At 47.1% G+C, this 21,602-nt stretch overlaps 1 protein-coding gene across 1 annotated transcript in view; it reads right to left on the reverse strand.

Moving 5' to 3' along the window:
* stk3 (serine/threonine kinase 3 (STE20 homolog, yeast)) overlaps nt 1–21,602 on the reverse strand; it is a 448,024-nt gene that overhangs the window by 142,947 nt on the left and 283,475 nt on the right. Inside the window, exons 7-8 of the mRNA XM_038808612.1 lie at nt 19,518–19,655; nt 3,204–3,329 (exon numbers count right to left, since the gene is read on the reverse strand). Of these exons, the coding sequence (XP_038664540.1) occupies nt 3,204–3,329; nt 19,518–19,655 (264 nt within the window). The remainder of the gene's footprint in view (nt 1–3,203; nt 3,330–19,517; nt 19,656–21,602) is intronic.

Below are 21,602 nucleotides of genomic sequence, written 5' to 3' on the forward strand. Positions count from 1 at the left end.
GCCATGTTTAACCTCTGCAAATTGAATCATAGCATCAGATTCATGGAATCACCATGAGTACATTTCCCCAAATGCCAATACAGCCACCTGGTCACCAGGTACAAATGGAAAAGGTTTATTTTTGACATGTTCCTCAGTTTTACAATTTCAATAACTTCTCATGGGCAGGGTTACCCGCCCCACCAGCCAAAGAGTCGGCAGGGAATGCATCCCCATCAAACACCGCAACCCCATAGAGGAGTGTCAATTAGCTGGAGCCAGGTCTTCAGCCCCTCACTTGGGCAGAAGTCCCACATCAGAGATCTGCCAGCCCATCTGATCGGCTGGCAGCAACGTAGTGCCAGCAGCATCAGTGACCAGGGCGGGCACGACAAGTAGAACTAGGATTCTAAGTCCTGGAGACCAGATCCCGATAGTATGGGAGTGGGGTCTAACGGTGAGAAGGGGAGTTGACGCCCAAGAGGTTTGGGGTGTGGTGGGCATCTTGATGGGCAGGCCGAGGGAGGCACGAGCACCATGGGGTCTTGGGTTGGTGGAGAACGGGCACCTGAGGTGGTATAGAACCCTTTGGGGGGTGGAGGGGGGGTCTCTCCCCTTTCCGGCTCCAGCCAGAGCGGGGTGACTAGTTTCATCCCTGCCACTGAACAGCTGCCAACTTCAAAATTGAGGTCAAGCAGGAATGAGTCCTTAGGTAACAAATAGCTGCAAACCGACCAGTAGGGGGCAGCAAAAGTCTAACCAGAACAACTAATCTGGTCCTGGTGGAAAGATAAAACATTAAAATGCTGTGTAAACATGCAACTTTACTGCTCGAGTCCATTCATTGGTTTAATCATATCATGGCAGGGTCCAAGTTGATTGTCTATGTTTAAATGAAGAGTGAAGAAGGCTATGCTAGGAGCAGCACCTGGCATACCTATAAATGGGGTGTTGGAAGGACCCTTCCTGTTTATTCCCTTATTTCCCCTCTCTTTTATTTTGCCATTATCATTTTTGATCCATGGGAGGTTAATGGACATGTGTCTTTAAGGTAAGCAGCAAGGAATGAGGAATTCAGAGGTTACAGGAGAGAATACCTTCTATCCTCTGCTAGTTTGAACAGGAGCTTCAGACTTTTCGACACCAGAGAGAGAGAGAGAGATGGGCTGGGAATCGGTTTGATTGATTGGCTGGAGGGCCAATGAACTGGCCCAAAAAGCTGTCCTCTGCCCGTCAGAAGGTGGTGATTGGATCCTGTCCCAGTGGAATAATTTACATAGTTCCAATGAGCTTCAGTTTGACTCCTGGACACACAAAGACAAGGAAGTGCTTTCTCTCTCTAGAAAGGCTGTGGGTGCTGTATTTCTGAAGCTACAGAGAACCTGAATGAACAAATCTACAGGAAAACCACTACAGGCTGCAAACAAAGACCGGGACCTATTCTCTCTCACTCCAGAAAGGCTGTGAGTGCACAGTAACTTCATTGCAGTATTAATGTAAGCCTACTTGTGATGCTAATAAAGATTATTAGTATTTCTGAAACTACCAAGGATTGAATGAATTTACAGGAAAGGCCTTGAGCTGAAAGTAAAATTTGAAGAGGAGTAAGATGCTTGGAATCACCATCTGAGACAAACACTCTTTTTCCCTAATATTAAGGGTTTTTTTTTTAACCCCTTTCTTCCTCTCTGTGTTTGTCTGTCTTGTCATAAATAAACAGCCATTGTGTTTAAATGTACAAACCGGGTGACTGTAATTATTGGGCAGCCAAGGATCAAAGACTTTGGATATTTTTCTAAGAATTATTGGTTAATTCACTTGTGTTGTGCCTCCAGATCAAGTGAGGCTGGAATTGACTGCACACTATCCCAGGATGTCATAACAGTATCTCCAAGGTGAAGCTACAACACAATTTGATTCACCCCACGGAATATCAAGAGACGGCTGAAGGCACTGGATATTACAACGGCTATGGGCCGTGACAATAATCCAGCAATAGTTCTGAAACTTACCAACATCCTGGGAGTAACCATTGATCAGAAACTTAACTGGATTAGGCATCTAAATACTGTGGCTACAAAGAGATCAGACGCTCAGAATCCTACGGCGAATAACTCAACTCCTGACTCCCCAAAACTAGTCCACCTTCTACAAGGCACTAGTCAGGGACATGACAGAATATTCTTCACTTGTCTGGATGACTGTAGCTTCAACAACACTCAATCAACTTGACACCATCCAGGACAAAGCAGTCTACTTGACTGACACCCCATCCACAAACATTCGCTCACTCCACCACAGACGCACAGTGACAGCCGTGTGTACCCTCTACAAGATGCACTGCAGCAACTCACCAAGGCTCCTTCAGCAGCACCTTCCAAACCCACAACCACTATCATCTGGAAGGACAAGGACAGCAGACACGTGGGACCACCACCATCTAGAAGCTCCCTTCTGAGCCATTCACCACCCTGACTTGGAAATATGTTGGCCGTTCCTTCATTGTCGCTGGATCAAAATCCTGGAACTCCCTCCCTAACAGTATTGTAGGTGTGCCTAAACCTCAAGGACTGGATCGGTTCAAGAAGGCAGCTCACCACTAACTTCTCAAGGGCAACCAGGGATGGGCAACAAATGCTGGCTTAGCCAGTGACATCCACATCCATTAATTAATTTAAAAATGCATGTTTGTTTTGACAATCATTTAATATTTCAAAGCTTTTCATACGACAACTTCATTTTAATTTAATAATCTGTTCAAGCTATTTCAAAGCTTTATCGGCAAACTGACATTCAAAGTTCACTGTAAACGTTTCAATTTGCATTTGCAGTCAATTTGATGTCACTGTCTAATAATTCACAGACAGGATCAAATAGAATTTGATTATAAATGAAATTTGGACAAACTGAAGTAGCACACAACTCAAATTGATGCAACATTTGAAGTCATGAGGCTAATGAATGAGCAATTAAGGGATAGAGAGTCCTGGGCGCATGCTGTTTATCTTCTTGACTCCAGATGACATGGGCTCAAGGAAACCAGAGATGTGCCAAGGAGGAATAAAAGCAATTTTAGCTTAAAAAAATAAACATAATTCTTTTGAATTGGTTCAAATGACAGTTTTGCGGAATAAGCTAATTCAAGTCATATCTGCACAAAGGTACTGTGATAAATAAATTAAAATGAACAAGACACAGTTAGAACAAGTCACTGTCACACTTACTGAATTCTCATCTTCTTCTTCAAGCTCTCTTTGCAGTTCCTGATGTCTTTTTGCTTTGATTTCCATTGCTTCAATGATTAAATCTCTCAGAATTGCCACTGATTTGGCATTTTGAATGAAATTGTGCTGTAGCAAGAGAAGGAAATGTAACAAACTGGTTAACAAGCACAGTTAACACTCTACCCTTCCAAGCAGTCAGATGAAGTGTATATTGACACAGCACTTGCTGTAAATTTTCCTTTGGAAAAGACAAATAATAGTGAATAACAAGCATCCTGTAGCTGACTACTGGCTCAATAAGTAAATACTTTCATACATATTGCTTTTCACAGGGTTATTTGAAGTGACAGAATAGCTTCTTCAATTGGTTTTACTCTGGTCCCTATTACAGGGGTCCGCTGTGCGGTTTGGGAGGTTGGGGTTCAGGGCTGATTTGCAGTGCGGGGGGTGGGGGCAAGGTGAGCGGCCGCGGGACCTTGCTATCGGGCCACCTGCTCAAAATGGCGGCCCTACAGCGAGATTCCCATGGGAATCTGTGGGGGCCACGAGAATACAGCACGAGTTTGTAGAGTCAAACAAAATGTAGCTTTATTTATAAAATATGTATTCAGGGTCAGCAGTTCAATTCTGGTTCCCTCTCTAGTCAGTACCACACTGGCCAGCTCTATTTATACAGCTGCACTGCTAATCATTGCCCCACCGCATCCCATCCTCATTGGGGGAGCTCATATTTCCCAAGAAACACGGGGAACAAATTTTTCCCAGCCAATAGGATCTGAGCAGGTTAGAATAGAATCCGTAGTTTTCCATGCCATGCATAAATTTGCATGGCAAAGAATACTGAATTGCTACTGGTTTGGGATCCCTGGAGGATCGTAAACAGGACCGGGATTCTCCCCTACTCGGCGGGGCAGGGGGTCCCGGCGTGATGGAGTGGCGTGAACCACTCCGGCGTCGGGCCGCCCCAAAGATGCGGAAGTCTCCGCACCTTTAGGGGCCAAGCCCTCACATTGAGGCGCCACGCCAGCCAGGGCCGAAGGGACTTTGCCGGCCGGCGGAAGTCCGCGCATGCGGCGGAGCGTCAGCAATTGCTGACATCATCCCTGCGCATGCGCAGGGGAGGGGGTCACTTCCGCCTCTGCCATGGTGAAGACCATGGCGAAGGCAGAAGGAAAAGAGTGTCCCCACGGCACAGGCCCGTCCACCGATCGGTAGGCCCCGATCGCGGGCCAGGCCACTGTGCGGGCACCCCCCGGGGCCAGATCGCCCCGCCCCGCCGCCCAGGACCCCGGAGCCCACCGTGCTCCTGCCGGTATTGTAGGTGGTTTGATCCACACCAGCGGGAGAAGCATGACAGCGGCGGGACTTCGGCCCATCGCGGGCTGGAGAAACGCCGGGGGGGGGGGGGCACGCTGACCGGCGCGGAGCAATTCCCGCCCCCACCGAATCTCCAGTGCCGGAGAATTCGGGACACAGCGGGGGTGGGATTGACGCCGGCTCCCGGCGATTCTCCGACCCGGCGGGGATCGGAGAATCCTGCCCCCTGTTGAAATTCACCTCAGGCTGGAACATATAGGGTGGGATTCTCCGTTTCAGTGGTTAAGTGCCGGCTCAAACTGAGAATTCGTGGGCGTTTTCTGGCGACAAAATCGGCGCCGAACCCTGACCGATTCTAGGACCGGTGAGGGGCTAGCAATGGCGCCAAGTGAAACTCCCGGCTCCCGCGCCGAAAACGGGTGGAGAATGGCCGGGTCCCTGGCTGCCCATGCTTCTGGCGATGACCTGCAGCGGTCGCACCGTACAACATGGCGCCAGCTGTGCGCGGACCTGACTCGCCATCCGTGACCCCTCAAGCCATCCCCTGGACAACCCCCACCAGTTCCCCAGCTTTTGCGGAAGCCCCCCCCCCCCAGCCAGCGGCATTGATCCCGGCCGAGTGTGGCGGCGCTGGACACGGTCCGCAGCTACCATGCCGGGTGCCCGCCCACTGAGACCACTCGTGTCCCGTGCGGTTGGGAAGTTGGCCCATCGGGGCGGAGCATCATGGGAGGGCCTTCCCATGACACGCCAACGCCGTTGCAATAGCGCGAGGCGCCCGACGCAATGACGCCATTTCGGAGGGGGCAGAGGATGGCTAACCGGCGTCGAAGCCCATTCTCCAGCAGATCGCCAATTACGATATCGGCGTCGGGCAACGGAGAATCCCGCCCATGGATGAGATGTAATTTCCACCCATGGATGAGATGGCTGGCCCCTGCGACCTCACACTGTTCAGCTCATTACATATACATGTGGCAGGAACATAGCGGGGGTCTTTGCTGTCAAAGGCTTGCTGCCGTAGGTTGTAGATCGCTGAACTGTGCAGTGTTGGATCTACGTGTGGCCATTTGAGAGAGGTAGCTGCCAATGTATGGCCAATGTTTTTGCTTTATTCTTTCATGGGATGAGAACGTTAGTTCCCAATCCCATATTTCCCTGGACCTGCGTGGCTTGCTAGGCCATTTCAGATGGCAGTTAAGAGTCAACCACATTGCTATTGGCCAGACTGGGTAAGGCTGTGGAATCCATTACCACAGGAAGTAGTTGATGCTAAAACATTGAATATATTCAAGAGGCAGCAAGATATAGCACTTGGGGCGAATGGGATCAAAGGTTACGGGTAAAGCAGGAGTAGCCTATTGAGTTTGATGATCATCCATGATCGTGATAAATGGTGGAGCAGGCTCGAAGGGCCAAAAGGCCTTCTCCTGCTCCTATCTTCTATGTATCTTGGACGGCAGATATCCTTCTCCACAGGGCTAGATGGGTTTTCTGAAAATCAACAAGATTTTGTGGTCACCATTGCTGAGTTTAGCTTTCAGTTCCAGATTTAATTGCTTTATTTTTTTTAATACCATCAGCTACCGTGGTGAGATTTGAACCCATGTTCCCAGAGCATTAGCCTGGGCCTCTAGATTACTGGTCCAGTGATATGACTACGATGTCACCATCTCCCCCAAAGGGCTCAACATATTCCAGAGTCTTTTGTTCAACACCTAAGGGAGGTGGAATATTTGGCTAGCCAGGTATGGGCTGATATCTGAGCTTTGTTTTGGCAGCATTCAAATGCAGGCCATGTTTCTTGGATGCAGAATTAAGAGATCATGAGTGGTTTGCAAATTTGATGCAGAGTGGCTAACAACACTTGTTCGGGAAACAAAGGTAGTTTTAAGAATTTTATATTTGTATAGGTAAACATTAGAAATAAGGTTTAGTTTTAAATGTATTTAATTTAATGTTTCTGTGCCTGGAAGGGTAAAACCTATAGTTAGATTCATGGACAAAGGTGTTTGTATGTGTGGGAGTTTGTTAAGTTCCAACTGTGATCCTACTGTACTTAGAGAGGGCTACAGATAAAGAATACATAATAGACATAAACATGTGGGGGTTGCTTAGCAACTGGGGCCTTGTAAAGTAGAGAAGCTTTAAGTTTTATTTGAACTAATTTGTGGGCAGTTGGAGGTATGTAGGGAGAGAGAAGACAGCTCTCACAGCTCTGCTAAAAGCAATTGGTTTAGAAGGCCAGAGAGGGAACGTGTCCCTCAGCTTTGCTAGAAGAAGGGCCATACCATGGATTAATGGTTAAGAAAAAATGTACATTCAGGAGAATGCGTATCATGATTTTCCCTGTTATGAACAAGACGGAAATATGTCAATAGTTTCCACAGTGTCATTTATCTCCCTTCTTGAATATAGTTACAATTGTTGCATTCATGAAGTCGGGGGGGGGGGCTGGCAAGGGTTCTTTTTCCAAATCCTTAAGATAAATGCACAGAGTTTTCAGTCCACCATATTTGGAGAACTCATCTGGAATAACATGGGGGCCTCAGACTTTGTTGTTTTTCATCTGTTTGATTGTTGCAGCTCTCCAATTCATGGTGGTTCACCCGCGGATTCCACCACAGGATACTGGGGAATAGACTGGAGAAAAGTAGCTGACATTGTGCATTCATGGTTGAGGAGTTGTTCAAAATGTTCTCTGTAGCACAGACAACAGGCATTGTCACTTTTAAGAAGATAAATCCCATCCTGTGAATGATGGGGATTTTGTCTATTTGATCTCAATCTATAGATGACCCTGGTGGCTTTCAAAAGGCTTTGAATTTTATGATGATCAGAATGTTGTTGAATCTGTTGGGATTTTTTTCTTCCCAACATAGTACGTCATCTTCCATATTTGTCTTTGGGCATCAGCCTTGAGCTGCTCAATTCCAGAATAGTGGAATCAGATGAACTAACTTGTCCTAGATTCCTGTGCCCAGGCCATTGGGTTTGAGTATCATCATCAAGTAATGCTTAGAAATATGCGAATACATGGGGCAGCACAGTAGCACAGTGGTTAGCACTATGGATTCACAGCGCCAGGGTCCCGGGTTCAATTCCCAGCTTGGGCCACTGTCTGTGCGGAGTCTGCACGTCATCCTCGTGTCTGCGTGGGTTTCTTCCGGGTGTTCCGGTTTCCTCACAAAAGTCCCGAAAGACGTGCTGTTGGGTGAATTGGACATTCTGAATTCTCCCTCAGTGTACCTGAACAGGCGCCAGAGTGTGGCGACGAGGGGCATTTCACAGTGACTTCATTGCAGTGTTAATATAAGCCTACTTGTGACAATAAAGATTATTATTATCTAACTCGGGCTCTGTATAGGAAGGCCTTGTTGGTTAGAAATAAGGGCCGGGATTTTCCCCTACCCGGCGGGGCGGGGGGTCCCGGCGAGACGGAGTGCCGTGAACCACTCCGGTGTCGGGCCTCCCCAAAGGTGCGGAGAAGGGGCTCGGCCCGCGCCGGAGTGGCTCCTGCCCCGCCAGCCGGCGCGAACGGCCTTTGGCGCCCCACCAGTCGGGCCGAAAGGCCTTCGCCAGCCAGCGGATGTCCACGCATGCGCCGGTGCGTCAGCGGCTGCTGCGTCATCCCGGCGCATGTGCAGGGGAGGGGGTCTCTTCCGCCCCCGCCATGCTGAAGGCCATGGCGGGGCGGAAGAAAAGGAGTGCCCCCACGGCACAGGCCCACCCGCCGATCGGTGGGCCCTGATCGTGGACCAGGCCACCGTGGGTGCCCCCCCTGGGGCCAGATCGCCCCGCCCCTCCCCCCCCCAGGACCCTGGCGCCCGCCCACGCCGCCAATCCCGCCGGCACCAGACGTGCTTTGATTCCCGCCGGTGGGAACGGCCTGTCAGCAGCGGGACTTCGGCTCATCGGGGGCTGGAGAATCGCCTCGGGGGGGCCCGCCGACCGGTGCTGCGTGATTCCTGCCCCCGCTGATTCCCGGGTGGCGGAGAATTCAGGCCATGGCGGGGGTGGGATTGACGCCGGCCCCGGGCAATTCTCCGACCCCGCCCCAGGATTGATCACTTCTCTTGCTATGCTACATAACCAATCTCCCCTGAGCTAGTCACCGAGCAGCAGCAACAGTGGAGAATTCAATGCCTCAGATAATCTTTTATGCTCGGTTGGAAGAAGCAGGGCAATGATTCCGCCAAAATAGAAAACAAGAGAAGATATAACAAAATGAGAATTTAAAAGGGAATCTTTAACCTCCAGCCACTACTAAAACCAAAAAAAGTCAAACATATTTGTAGAAACCAATTATTTTTAATATACCTGATAGGTAAAAGATAGCTATTTAGCATAAATATTAAGCCCTAATTTTAAATACCCATTTTAAATTAAGGATTTCAACACTCATAACCTCAGGTCATTTCAAAACATATAGCTTCAACAGAACAGAGACACAAAAATTCTGACACACGCATAAGCAGTAGAGATTAAAACAACACTTTTACTGGGCGAAGATGAGAAAGCCATTGTTCTAACAAATATAATTTCAAAGACAGTTTGACACTATACTTGTGCTGTACCATTTAGATCAAGGATATAGCAACGGCTTAGTAATATGGAGGCACCATTGTTCACAATACAGATAACAGCTAAGTCAGCAGAAGACCAATTTAAGCTGGTCGTGATAACAGCACAGAATTGCATTCCATAACATGCACAAGTATTCAGACATGAAACATTTAAAACTAATGTTGCACATTGAAGACTGACAGCTAACCGTCAAATCAAACTCATGCGATTCTAACCCAAACCAATTAGGATTACATAGGGGTGTAGATCAATGGCTAAAAACTGATAGGATTTTGTATAACCGCGAGGGTCCGTCTTTATTCATGAATCATCTATACTTTGATCTGAACTATTCGCTGTCTCTATACTTTCACTTTTCCACTCTAACTCTTGAAGTAAATGCAAGCTGTTTTGCCGTAAGCAAGAAACCATTTTTGTATTATTTTGAAAGTTAAATTGTGTACAAGTTGCTTCTCTTTAAGTCCTTTTTGCTAGCCGGACTTATTAGAGAATAAGATTTAAGTGACTCTTAATTGTAATCAAATAGAGGCAATAACCGATTCTCATTTGCACCCAAGAACTTTTAACTCAAATTTCTACTGAGTTTTAGTGTTCACAAGTGCCACTAAATCCGCATGGTAGATCTCTACAATATTTTTCCCAACACTGATAGCAGACTTCACGTAAAGTTTTCTAAACTAATAATTAAATTTCTACCTTAATTAACCAGGCACGGCAGAAATGAGGTTCTCCAACCTGACTATTGAAAACACACAATGCTCCAAGCTCCTGATATACTGTCAATGAAACACTTCCAATAATAAAAGGTCTGGAAGTAATTCAAAATGATTTCTATTTAATCAGAGCTCCAACTGAAACGTTCAAAGGATTGTAATAATTATGTGTAATTAAATAAGCTCAAAACGGAGTTTTCCAATATCTTCCACTTCACTTAATGTTATGTTATGCACACATTATTTCGCACAACACCAAATATCACAATTAATGCGTCATAGCTCATACTTCTGTCATATGTTTTTCTGGGACGATGTGTACCACAAAACAACGCTATGAGTGACACAGCTGGCAAGAAGTCAATAATCCTTATTTCCACATTGCACCAAACTAACCTTTGCTCATCCTGATGCCGCTCAATACCATCTACCCACCTACATACACAAACTCAGATTTCCCTCTGCTGCTTTAATAATTTCAGATTTTACAACCTTAATCTTTCCACCATGGATGCAAATTCCATCCTTCACCCAGGCAATTTGTATGCTTTCCATTTCTTCATTGAACAGCAGCCTAGCTGGTCCACATACTTAGCCAATATGAACCATTATCACCTTAAACAATTATTCGGCCCATCGAGTCTGCATTGACCTTCTGAAAGAGCGCCCTACCGAAGTCCACGTCCCTGCCCTATCCCTGGAACCCAGTAACCCCACCTAACCTTTGGACACCAAGGGGCAAGGTAGTATGGCCAATCCACCTAACCTGCACATCTTTGCACAGTAGGAGGAAACTGGAGCACCCGGAGGAAACCCATGAAGACACAGAGAGAACGCACAAAATTGCCAGACCGCCACCGTGACGATCTTGATGGGCTGAATGGGGGAAGTAGCAGTCAGGCAGCAAGGCCCCATTCAGGGAGAAGCTGTTACCATTCCTCAGCTAGATTTCCATTATGTCCATGTTGTTGATGCGATCATCCGCAATACGTTCATGGACGGGAAGGGCCTTATTACCATAATGGACATTCTAGATGGAGATGAGTTGAGGGACACTGAGAGCAGAGTCCACAGGGTCAGCAGTGGGAGGGGTGAGTTGGACAAGATGATGATTGGCAAGGATAGTCCCACAAGTGAGTGCAATGGAATATTGATGGGCAGAGTGGGATGGGGAAATTGTGGTTGTGGCTGGGTAATGTACCAGTGCTGAATGCCTCAATCATCCTATTGGAGGATGTCAAGAAAAGCACAGAGGGAAGCTGTAGGCTGATATAACACAGAGTCAATTCTGGATCAGCGGCAGGAAAGCAGGAACGTTGAGGAGTGCTGAGGGTCAGGTAGACAATCGAAAAAACAAAGGACCTGAGAGTTCAGAAGTGAAAGGCGCCATGACAATGGAGGAAAGTCCAGCAGAGTAAAGAGAAAAGAAGTTAAAAGGAGCAAAAGTGAAACTAGACTGATGGGCTCTGGTTTGGGGCAGCAGCCAAAAATTGCTTGCAAACAAACTCAGGGAGAACACAAGTTGCATAGTTCCAGTTACATAAAAATTAGGATGCATAAAATCATGATGGCAAACAGACAACAAGAAATCGATGGTGATAATAGGAGTGTAGAATCAAACTTGGAGATCCCACATAATGATGACTTAGAATCGGTGTGAACAGCATGAAGCATCAACATGCTGTTGTCTGAGTTTGGAGACAGGTGAACTAAGTGAAGTCCAGAATAACGAAGATGATTGACCATCCTGATACAGCACAACATTTCCAAATAATATTGTCCAAATATTTTGGTTAAATGATTGTTTCAGTGCAAGAAGAAGCCATTCAGCCTGTTGAAGTTGTGCCAGCTCTCTGCAAGAGCAATTTAGCTAGCCCACTCCCCTGCTCTTTCCCCATAGCCTGGCAAATAATTCACTTTCACTACTTGCTGCATAAAAAAGGTTTTGCCTTTGGTCCTTTTGCTAGTCACCTTAAACCTGTGTCCTCTGGTTTTTGACCTCTCTGCCAATGAGAATAACCTTCTCATCCTTGTTAAGCCACTTACCAGTGCTCTCCAAATACTCTTAACACAAAATAATTCATATCACAATTAAATTGTCAACTTCACATCATCCCATAGAGGAGGTCCTCATGGATCATTGAATGCAGTCCATCGGGGTTTACCCTCCCAGAGTCGTACAATTACAATTCATTTGGATTGAATCTAACATAAGATTCACAACAAGCTGTTTAATTCAATCTTCAGAGAATTTTAGATTTTATAGCCCAGATATGTATCGATGCCAAGACATGGAACTTCTTACTCTGATGTCATGCAACTGGAGTGTGTAACTCAAGTATTATGCTGGGCGTTTTGGATCATTTTAACTGTCAGTTGCAACAAATCCAAATTTGTGTCTCCATTTGAACAATATTTCAGATTTTATAGAACACAGATCTCTAACATCACATTCTTAAAGCTTGCATAACTGATTTCAGGCACCATGGAGCTGCTAGCTGGTAACAAGAATGTGAAGATAATATGACAATAACATGTTGATTTTTATGACAACAGTCTGCAAAGAAATATAATATTTGGCAAATATGCAAATTCTACTCACCTGTACGTAGGCAGCTTTGGCATGTTTTTTATTTTAGTTTTAAAGGAGTTTTATTTTAGTTATAAAGGAGTTTAGCAAGGCTGGATCAGTCAGGTTTTCCATTCGGGGCTGGATACAAAGACTAGAGGGGTTGCGATTCTGATTACCAAGCGAGTGGCATTTGAGGTGGGAAGAATAGTCTCGGCTGTGGGAGGTCGATATCTCATGGTCCGCAGCAAGCTGCAGGGGATGAAGGTAGTGCTGGTCAAGGTACATGCGCCAAATTGGGATGACGGGGATTTTATAAAGAGGGTGCTGGGGAAGATTCCGGACCTGGACTCGCACAAGCTGATTATGGGTGGGGATTTTAATACGTTTATTGATCCAGGCCTGGACCGGTCATGCTCGAGAACGGGCAAGGTGCCAGCAATGGCAAAGGGGCTGAAAGGGTTCATGGAGCAGATGGGCGGGGTGGATCCATGGACATTTAGGCATCCGAGGGCAAAGGAATTTTCTTTTTACTCCCACGTACATAAGGTGTATTCCCGGATCGATTTCTTTGTCTTGGGTAGGGCCCTATTGGCGGGGGTGGTGGAGACGGGGTACTCGGCAATCACGATCTCGGACCATGCTCCCCACTGGGTGGACCTGCAGGTTAGTATGGATAGTAAGCAGCGCCCGCAATGGAGGTTGGATGTAGGGCTGTTACCGGACGAAGCGGTGTGCAAGAGACTGAGGAAGTGCATGCTGAACTACCTGCAGGGGCTGTTTAGCACACTGGGCTAAATCGCTGGCTTTGAAAGCAGACCAAGCAGGCCAGCAGCACGGTTCGATTCCCGTAACAGCCTCCCCGAACAGGCGGCGGAATGTGGCGACTAGGGGCTTTTCACAGTTACTTCATTGAAGTCTACTCATGACAATAAGCGATTTTCATTTCATTTTTTTCATTTTCAGGTAAATGATACGGGGGAGGTCTCTGCAGCGGTGGTCTGGGAAGCGCTGAGGCAGTGGTGAGAGGAGAGCTGATCTCGATCCGGGCTCACAGGGTCAGGATAGGGCAGAAACGGACCGGCTGGTAAAAGAGATTCTACGAGTTGATAGGAGGTATGCAGAGGCTCCAGAGGCAGGGCTTTTAAAGGAACGCCGGAGGCTACAGGCGGAATTTGGTTTGTGAACCACCGGGAGGGCAGTGGAACAGCTCAGAAAGACGAAGGGGGTGATTTACGAGTACAGTGAGAAGGCCAGCAGGATGTTTGCACAGCAGCTCAGAAAGAGGGAGACAGCTAGAGAAATAGGGAAAGTTATTGACAGGGATGGGAACTTAGTTGGGGACTCGGCGGGGGTGAGCAAGGTCTTTACAGCAGGTTGTGTAGGTCGGAACCCCCTGCAGGGCCGGAGGGGATGAGGCACTTCCTGGAGGGGCTGACTTTCCCGAAGGTGGACGGGGAGCTTGTAGAAGGGCTGAGGGCCCCGATCGGGCTTGATTAGATAGTGGCGGGTCTGAAGACCATGCAATCGGTTAAGGCCCTGGGACCGGAAGGGTACCCAGCCGAGTTCTATAAAGAATTCTCCGGAATATTGGGGCCGGTGCTGATGAAGCTCTTTAATGAGGCTAAGGAAAGAGGGGCTCTGCCCCAGACGATGTCACAGGCCATGATCTCGCGCATTCTGAAACGGGACCAGGACCCGGAGCTATGTGGGTCTTACAGGCCGATTTCTTTGCTGAACGTAGATGCCAAACATCTGGCCAAAATCGTGTCCTCCAGGATTGAGGACTGTGTACCGGACGTCATAGTGGAGGATCAGACGGGGTTCGTTAAGGGCAGGCAATTGGTGGCCAATGTAAGAAGGCTGCTAAACGTGATCATGATGCCCCTGGAAGGTAGGGAGGTTGAGGTAGTGGTCGTGATGGACGCGGAGAAAGCCTTTGACCGGGTTGAGTGGGATTATTTATGGGAGGTGCTGGAGCGGTTTGGGTTTGGGAGGGGCTTTATTGACTGGGTTAGGTTGCTGTACCGGGCTCCGGTTGCAAGTGTACGGACAAACAAGACGACTTTGAACTGTTTCAAACTGCACCGGGGGACGAGATAGGGATGCCCCCTCTCCCCACTGCTGTTTGCGCTGGCGATAGAGCTACTGGTAATTGCTCTGAGGGCCACAAGGGGCTGGAAGGGGCTGGTTCGGGGGGTTGGAGCACAGTCTCGTTGTATGCAGACGACCTACTGCTGTATGTCTCAGACCCAATGGAGGGGATGAAAGAAATTATGGGAATTTTAGGGGAATTCGGCCGGTCTTCAGGGTATAAGCTCAATATGGGGAAGAGCGAACTGTTTGTGGTCCAGGCGAGAGGTCAGGAGAGGCGACTGGGGGAACTGCCGTTCAGAGTGGTAGGGAACAGTTTCAGGCACCTGGGTATCCAAGTGGCGTGGGATTGGGACCGGCTACATAAATTGAACTTGACCCGGTTGGTGGATCAGATGAAGGAGGATTTCCGGAGATGGGATGCGCTCCTGTTGTCTCTGGCGGGCAGAGTTCAATCGGTAAAAATGACGGTCCTCCCGAGATTCCTATTCATTTTCCAAAGCCTCCCTATCTTCATCCCGCGGTCCTTTTTTAAGCAGATCAATAAGATTATTGTGGGCTTTGTGTGGGGGGGGGGGCAAAGTCCCCACGAGTGAAGAGTGCAATGCTCGAGCGGAGTCAGGGGGTGGAAGGCTGGCGCTGCCGAATTTCAGCAATTATTACTGGGCGGCTAACATAGCCATGGTGAGGAGGTGGCTGGTGGGGGGGGGGAGCCGGTGTGGGTGCGCATGGAGGCGGCTTCTTGTAAGGGCACAAGTCTGGGGGCGTTGGTAACAGCGCGTCTGCCGTTCCCGCCAGCGCGGTACTCCAACAGTCCAGTGGTAGTGGCGGCCCCGAGAGTCTGAGGGCAGTGGAGGAGACATGTGGGAGCAGAGGGGGCACCGGTCTGGTCCCCAATCTGTGATAATCACCGGTTTGCCCCTGGGAGGATGGACGTGGGGTTCCGAATTTGGCGGTGAGTGGGGATTGAGAGGATGGGGGACTTGTTTATCGAAGTAAGCTTCCCAAGTATGAGGGCGCTGGAGGAGAAGTTCGCATTGACGGGGGGAAATGCATTTCAATATCTGCAGGTGTGGAACTTTTTGCAGAGGCAGGTACCAACCTTCCCACTCCTGCCGCTAAGGGGGATTCAGCATAGGGTGGTTTCTAGAGGATGGATAGGAGAGGGGTGCGTCTCGGACATATATAAAGAGCTTATGGGTTCGGAGGAGACGCAGACCGAGGAGCTGAAGCAAAAGTGGGAGGAGGAGCTGGGGGGAGAGATAGAGGAGGGTCTCTGGGCAGACGCGTTAGATAGGGTCAACGTGAACGCAATATATGCCAGGCTCAGCCTGTTGCAATTTAAGGTCGTTCATCGGGTTCACATGACAGTGGCCGAATGAGCAGATTCTTTGGGGTGGGGGATAGGTGTGCGAAGTATGCGGGGGTATGTCCAAAATTGAGGAGATTTTGGCAGGGGTTTGCCAACGCCATGTCCACGGTATTAAATACGAGGGTGGCAATGAGTTCAGAGGTGCCGATTTTTGGGGTGTTGCAGGATCCGGGAATCCAGGAGGAGAAAGAGGCAGATGTTCTGACCTTTGATTCCCTGGTAGCCCAGAGGCGGATATTACTAGCATGGAGGGACTCGAAGCCCCCGAAATCGGAGACCTGGCCTTTCAGACATGGCTGGCTTCCTCTGCCTGGAGAAAATTAAGTTCGCCATGAGAGAATCCCTGTTAGGGTTCGCCCGGAGGTGGCAACCATTCGTCGACTTCCTCGCAGAGAATTAATTGTCAGCAGAAGGCTGACAATTAGGTTAGCGTAGATTAGGGGGGTAAACAATGGTAGGACCTGTGGGAGAGGGAGGTGGTATTTGCACTTTGTTAATATTTTCCTTGTTATGTACATTGTTGATTTTGTTGTTGTTACAATGCCAAAGAAATACCTCAATAAAATGTTTATTAAAAAAAAATAAAAAAAATAAAGGAGTTTAGCAAGGAGATTGTTTCTACTCGTGGGGAAGACGATAAATAGAGTCTCAAATACAAAATAGTTACTAATGTGTCCTGTAAAGAAATCAGTGGGATTTCTTTATCCAGAGACTGGTTAGAAAGTGGAACTCGTTCTTTTGCATTCACTTCAACTGCAACTTTAATTTGCACCCATCTTCTGCAAGCAGTGCCGATTGGATAACCCATCTCAGCCTCCTCCCGAGGTCCCTAGCAAGGCAAAAGCTAGTCTTCAGCCAAATCGATTCATTCCAAATGATATCATGAAATGGCTGCAGACACTGGATACAGCAAGCTGCAGGCCCTGATAATGTCAAAGCAGTTATATTTAAGATGTGTTCTCCAGAGCTAGCCATGCCCCTAGCCAAGCTACTCCAGTATACCTACAACATAAGACAATGTCCAGTCCACAAAAAGCAGGGCAAATCTAATCTGGTCAATGACTGCCACATCAGACCCCTTACAATCATCAGCAAAGTGATGGAATGTGCTGTAAACAGTACTACCAAGAAGAACAGACACTGCAGTAGCCTGCTCACTGATGCTCAATTTGGGTTCACCAGGGCCATTCGGCTCCAGGCCTCATGAAAACGTTGGTCCAAACATGGACAAAGGGTTGAAATCAAGAGGTGAAATAAGAGTGACTGTATTTTATTATCAAGGCAGTAGTGCGATTTTTTTTTAACCACTTGGTACTTGAGCAGGCCATTCGGCCCTTCCAAATTTCTCCCCCATTCATTATGATGACTGATCATCCAACTCTGTAACCTGTTCCCCGCTTTCCCTCCATTTCCTTTGATCCCTTCAACCCCAACAGCTATATCTAACTCCTTCTTGAAAACAAACAATGTTTTGATCTCAACTGCTTTCTGTGGTAGAGAATTCCATAGGCACACCAGTCTCTGGGTGAAGAAATTTCTCCTCATCTCAGTCCTAAATGGTTTATCCCCATATCTTCAGACTTTGATCCCTGGTTCTGGACTTCCACACCATTGGAACATCCTTCCTGCATCTACACTATCTAGTTAGTCCTGTTAGAATTTTAGAGGTTTCCACAAGATCTCCCTCATTCCTGTAAACTTCAGCGAATATAATCCCATCCAACTCAATCTCTCCTCGTATGTCAGTCCCACCATCCCAGGAATCAGCCTGGTAAACCTTTGCTGCACTTCCTCTATAGCAATAATATTCTTCCTCATATAAGGAGACCAAAACTGCATACAATATTCCAGGTGTGGTCTCAGCAATACCCTGTATAATTGCAGCAAGACATCTAAACTGTTCCCAATCCTCAGGTCTGCTGTTCTTTCCTGTCCAATTTGTATGCCTCTTCCTTGGATCTAATTTCCCTTGTAAGCCATGGTTACGCCTCCTTTCCTGTTCTATTTTTACGCCAGACGGGAATGAACAATTGTCGCAGTTCACCCATGCGCTCTTTGAATGTTTGTCAGTGCCTAACCACCATCATCCCTACCAAATCATCACAGTCAACTCGCGCCTCATACCATCCTAGTTTCCTTTATTAAGATTCAGAACCCTGGTCAACTACATAAACTACATCACTCTCCACCTTGATGAAGAATTCTATCATATTATAGTCACTCATCTCTATGGGGCTGCACGCAACTAGATTGCCAATTATTCCTCTCTCATTGCTTAGGTTAGGGGCGGGTCGAGGTTGATGCCTGTCTTAGGGAATCATGGGTTTGCACCGGGGAGGCTGATCCCAGATTTCGGGAAGGGAAATATTCATAGAATCATAAGATTTACAGTGCAGGAGGCCCATCAAGTCTACACCGGCCCTTGGAAAGAGCACTCCACCTAAGCCCACACCTCCACCCTAGCCCATAACCCAGTAACCCAACCTAACCTTGGGACACTAAGGGGCAATTTGGCATGGCCAATCCACCTAATCTGCACATCTTTGGACTGTGGGAGGAAATCGGAGCACCCGAAGGAAACCCACACAGACACAGGGAGAATGGGCAAACTCCACACTGTCACCCATGGCTGGAATTGAACCCGGGTCCCTGGCGCTGTGAGGCAGCAGGGCTAACCACTGCGCCACCGTGCCGCCCTAACCTTAAATTGCCCCTTAGTGTCCAGGGATGTACAATTAGGTTATGGGGGAGTGGGGCTTGGGTAAGGTGCTCTTTCAGAGGGTCAGTGCGGACTCAATGGGCTGAATGGCCTCCTGCAATGTAGGTATTGTATTGTATTCTATTCTAAGCTTTGTTTAATTTCTCACTGTTTTTGAGCAGCTTAGACAACCAACCATTTTTGCTTCAGGAAACCTCACTTGACAGAAGATTCTGAAGATTCATAGAAGTTGAAATCAAGACGGATCAGTCAATATGAAGAAACGTTATGAATCTGGCAGTCAAAAATGCAGAAAGTTGAAGGCGAGGCAAGATGTATCCAGATGCATGGTTAATACACAGGGTTCTTAAACTAGCTGCAGACGTAGCCAGTGCGCAAGGTGCTTGCAACTACAGGTATCAGCCCATCACAAAGTAGGTCTCCTCAGCTTGACCATGCAACAGTGTGGAAGACCATAAAACGTAGGAGCAAAAGTAAGCTATTCGGCCCATCGAGTCTGCTCTGCCATTATATGATAATCCTCAAATTCCACTTTCCCGCCTTATCCCCATCACCCTTGATTCCCTTACTGATTAAAATTCAGTCTATCTCAGCCTTGAACATACTCAATACTCCAGACTCTCCAGCCCTCTGCAGTAAAGAATTCCACAGACCACCCCCATATTATAATAACTTGTGTTTGTTAATCAGTTTGTGTATCTAGGTAGCGTGATCCCAAAGAAATACTGAAAACAGCCAAAATCAAACATGCTAACGGTGGCTGCCTGAATTTATGACGCATGCCATTTGGTAAGACCCTGAAAAATAAAATGATCCTTTGTGTCCTCATTTTGTGCTGAAAGCTGCAATTTCTGTTTGAATTCTACATAAATTAGATCTGCAAGATTTATTTGCCCGCATAAAACTAATAATGATTCACTGAAAGCCTTTTTTTTTGCCAAACCTGCAATAGTTGTGTGGCAGTCGTTCTTTGCTCTGGATTCTTCACAAGACACTTCTTGACAAAATCTGTGAACTCATCCGACCAGAGCTCTGGCTTCCGGAATGTTGGTGGTGGGTTGGTGGGAATCATAAAAATAGCCTATTTTTAAAAGAAAAGGAAGGGGGAAAATCAGTTGGACATGGAAATCAGAATCATCTGAGCTTTAGTGCAGCCAAATAAACAAATCCTTTTATTCACCTTCTCTATCTGACAGTAAATCTGATGTACACATTTTTTACCGATCTAGAATTTCTATCAGGAATGAGGTTCAGGAAACTAATCCATCTGCTACCAATGTAGCTATTTCCCATTAAATTTCCTCTGTGCAAACTGAAACTCATTGAGCACTTCATACTTTACTTTATCTATTATTGTTTATCAGTCTCCAGAGAAGCTTTCCATTTTTGACCTGCTTAGCAGAACCAAAGGCACTTCCTGACCAAACAGATAAAACCAACAGACTGCTGTTTAATGCCAGGATCATTTCCCACCTAAATAATTACACTTACTGGTTCACAGCCTTTTGAGAGCACAGTTGCCTAGTCAGCAGTATCTGTTTCTAAATACAATGGGCCTGAACTTCCGCAGAGTGTGGCATACTCGGATTGCCATTCTGCTCCTAGTTTCTTAGCTGGATATCCAGCCAATCCTTTCTCGCGTGACGTCCTGATTTGGGCCGGGAAGGGCGGTCCTGGGGCCAGCAGTCCTGGGTTGCAGAGTTGAAGGACCGAGCTGCCTGCAGGTAAGCTGAAAGGTCCAGCCAATTACAGTAGGTTTGAGAGTTAATTGGGTGGGATTGACAGGAGAGGGATTGGGGCGGAGGGTCAAGAATGATCAGGGGAGCGGGTTGTTGGGGGGTCAGTTGGTTGAGGGGGGAAAAACAATTGGGTAGTCAGTGAGGGTATGGTTGTCAGTATTTTTCTCATCCCCAATCTCCTGCCTTCTCCCCATAACCCCTTATTAATCAAGAACCTATCTATCTCTGTCTTAAAGACACTCAGTGATTTGGCCTCCACAGCCTTCTGCGGCAAAGAGTTCCACAGATTCACCACCCTCTGGCTGAAGAAATTCCTCCTCATCTCTGTTTTAAATACTTTCCCTCTGACCTTGCCTATCCCATCTCCTTCCACTTCGGCAAAGATCATAGATCATGATCATAGAATCCCTACAGTGCAGGAGGTCATTCGGCCCATCAAGATTGCACCGACCCTTCGAAAGGGCACTCTACTTAGGCCTAATCTCCTGCCCTATCCTCCCAACCTGACCCAACCTTTGGTCACTTAGGGGCAATTTATCATGGCCGATCCACCTGCACAATTTGGACTGTGTGAGGAAACTGGAGCACCCGGCGGAAACCCACTCAGACACGGGGAGAATGTGCAAACTCCAGACAGACAGTCATCCAAGTTGCAATCGAACCCTGGACCCTGGAGCTGTGAAGCAGCTGTGCTAACCACTGTGCCACCATGCCGCCCAAAGTTTGATCCGAATTTCAGCCTTACCAAATCCTGTTCTAGTATTCTGACACTTTTTAATGAAATGAAATGAAATGAAATGAAATGAAAATCGCTTATTGTCACAAGTAGGCTTCAATTAAGTTACCGTGAAAAGCCCCTAGTCGATCTCCATCCCTTTAATATCCAGTGACATGAAATACTCCATTTCGATGACAAATATACTCCTGCATTATCCAAAATCTCAGCTGAAATAACCATGAAAATGGTTTCATCCTGGATTTCACCACCAGATTTCATTCTTCTTACAGTTAACGACTACGGCTTTGGCTTGTTCCTCTGTGAGTCCTCAATGTGAACTCAATGCTGCTGCTAGTTTGAATCAGCTTTGAAAAAAACTAGTGAGCGAAGTAAAGCTCTCCAAAATACCAATGAGATGACTTGAAAGTTTGGGGAAAGAATAATCTAGAATTACACTGTTGTTGCAACAAAGAACAGCTAAAAAGAGCTTTGTCTAAAAGTGCAAGATGAAGATCATAGTATTGTGCTACCAATTAGAGCCACAAGAGGTTGCCAAAGCATTGAGAGTTGC

This window comes from Scyliorhinus canicula, chromosome 10 (genome assembly GCF_902713615.1).
Source record: "Scyliorhinus canicula chromosome 10, sScyCan1.1, whole genome shotgun sequence".
Lineage (NCBI taxonomy): Eukaryota > Metazoa > Chordata > Chondrichthyes > Carcharhiniformes > Scyliorhinidae > Scyliorhinus > Scyliorhinus canicula.